This window comes from Bison bison, unplaced genomic scaffold (genome assembly GCF_000754665.1).
Source record: "Bison bison bison isolate TAMUID 2011002044 unplaced genomic scaffold, Bison_UMD1.0 scf7180017864213, whole genome shotgun sequence".
Lineage (NCBI taxonomy): Eukaryota > Metazoa > Chordata > Mammalia > Artiodactyla > Bovidae > Bison > Bison bison.
In genome coordinates this window covers 7,297,143-7,299,457 of record NW_011494785.1, presented here as the reverse complement: position 1 = coordinate 7,299,457, position 2,315 = coordinate 7,297,143, and the positions used below count along the sequence as shown (strand labels likewise).

General features: G+C 54.8%; 1 protein-coding gene across 1 annotated transcript in view; it reads right to left on the bottom strand.

Annotated features, from left to right (window-relative positions):
• LOC104992294 (DNA dC->dU-editing enzyme APOBEC3-like) overlaps window positions 1–2,315 on the bottom strand; it is a 15,161-nt gene that overhangs the window by 7,455 nt on the left and 5,391 nt on the right. Inside the window, exons 3-4 of the mRNA XM_010845121.1 lie at window positions 2,025–2,304; window positions 1,726–1,840 (exon numbers count right to left, since the gene is read on the bottom strand). Coding sequence (XP_010843423.1) covers window positions 1,726–1,840; window positions 2,025–2,304 — 395 coding nt within the window. The remainder of the gene's footprint in view (window positions 1–1,725; window positions 1,841–2,024; window positions 2,305–2,315) is intronic.

The window sequence follows — 2,315 nt, the reverse complement described above, 5'->3', positions numbered from 1 at the left end:
GGGTGAGGGTGGGGTTGTGGGGGCACCAAGGTCTAGAATGGAAGCAGACTAGTCAGGGTCAAGGGGTGGGGCATAACCTGGAGAGAGACACACAGGACCAGGATCCTGCTGTCACTGTGCCCGCTCAGCTCAGAGATGCCCTTGGTCATTGTAGGGGCTGAACTGTGAGCTCCAAATCCATATTCTGAAGTCCCCACTCCGTAACTGAGATAGGACCTTGAAGGCAGTGATTGAATTAAGAGCAAGCTCTTAGGGCTGGGGTCCCCAGCCTCCGGGCCATGGACTGGCACCTGTCTGTGGTCTGTTAGAAAGGGTCTGCACAGCAGGAAGTGAGCGGTGGGCAAGTGAGCAAAGCTTTATCTGTATTTACAACCGCTTCCCATCGCTCACGTTACTGCCTGAGCTCTGCTTCCCATCAGGTCAGGGGCAGCATTAGATTCTCATGGAAGCACAAATAGGGCTTCCCAGGTGGCATTAGTGGTAAAGAACCCACCTGCCAATGCAGGAGCCAGAAGAGACTCGGGTTCAATCCCTGGGTCGGGAAGATCTCCTGCAGGAGGGCTTGGCAATCCACTCCAGTATTCTTGCCTGGAGAATGCTATGGACAGAGGAGCTCGGCGGGCTACAGTCCATGGGGTGGCAAAGAATTGGAAATGACTGAAGCAACTTAGCTCACACATACAAGAGTGCAAACCCTACTGTGAACTGTGCAATCAAGGGACCTAGGTTGCATGCTCTTTATGAGAATCATCCCCAAAGCATCCTCTTCTCAACCCTCCAGTCCGTGGAAAAACATTGTCTTCCATGAAACTGGTTCCTGGTGCCAAAAAGGTTGGGGACCACTGTCTTAGGGTGACTCTTACTCCAATCTGACTGATGTCCTTGTGTGTGCTAAGTTGCTTCAGTCGTGTCCGACTCTTTACAACCCAGTGGACTGTAGCCCATCAGGCTCCTCTGTCCATGGAATTTCCCAGTCAAGAATACTGGACTGGGTTGCCATTTCCTTCTCCAGGGAATCTTCATGACCCAGGGATTGAACCTGCATCTCCAACGTCTCCTGCATTGGCAGGCAGGTTCTTTACCACTAGCGCCAGCTGGGAAGCCCCAATGTCCTTATAAGCAGAGGAGACTGGGACACACAGAGGGACACCAGGGGCTCCCCAGAGGTCACGCACAGAAGAAAGGCCATCTGAGGACACAGCGAGAAGGCAGCCACCTGTGGCCAAGGAGAGAGGCCGCAGGAAAACCCAGCCTGCCATCACCTTGGTCTTGGACTTCTAGCCTCCATGACAGCGAGAAAAATTAATGCGTCTTGTTAAGTCACCAGAGTGACTTAACAAGTCTGCGGAGTTTTGTTGCTGACGCCCTAGCGAACGAATACAGTCACTCCCATCAGGAATCCTCGTTCTCTGATTAGTCAAGTCAGTCTTCAAGGTTGTTTTTCAAATCTCATTTTCACACGTATACATGTTCATACCCACTTATGTTCAGTTCAGTAACAAGGTTGGGTCAGCGCGTGAGATGGGAGGAGGCGGGGGCCCCCTTGCTGGGGGAGAGGGAGACGCTGGGAGAAGAAAGGAGAGAGGACCGAGGAAAGGTTCAAGGGCAGGGGCCCGGCAGGACCGGGGCGGGGGGGAAGAGGAGGCTGAGAAGGGAGGTAACAGTGGGCGGAGGTGAGGGGGAGGCCGTGGGTCGGGGTAAAGGGGAGGCTAAAGAAGCCCTCACCCGAGAATGTCCTCAAGCTCTTCAACCAGCCGCTGATAATTTCTGTATAGTTTCTTCCAAGGCCTGAAGGGCCTCCTCTGACTGTTTACAAACTTTTTCCAACAGTATTTGAATTCTGAGATAAAGAGGAAAGCAGAGCTGTCAGAACTGGGCCTGTCCTCTGCTGACCCTCTCCCTGTGCCCTGGGCCCTCCTCCCCGCTCCCCAGGCTCCCCTCCCACTCCCCTCTTTCTCGGGAGGTATTCTAGGTGCCCCCCCATACCTCCCCTCGCCCAGCCCCCCAGCCCCCTCTGCTCTCACCTTGGTAGGACATAATGTCCACATGGGCTCCCTGGTCGCTCAGCCTGAGCAGCCCCTGCCTGGACCTCTCCTCCTGGAAGTTGTAGAGACGGGCGGTGAAGATGCTCAGCGTCACATTCTGGTGCCTCCCCAGGAAGTCAGCCACCTCCTTCGCACACTTCATGCAGGGGCTCCATGACATGAACCAGGTGATGTGGTAACGCTCGTTAGAGCGCAGCTTCTCGGCGCGGAACCAAGACAGGAAGCGGAGTTCGGTGTGGCAGCGAGTCCCATCATAGACCTGGGAGAGAC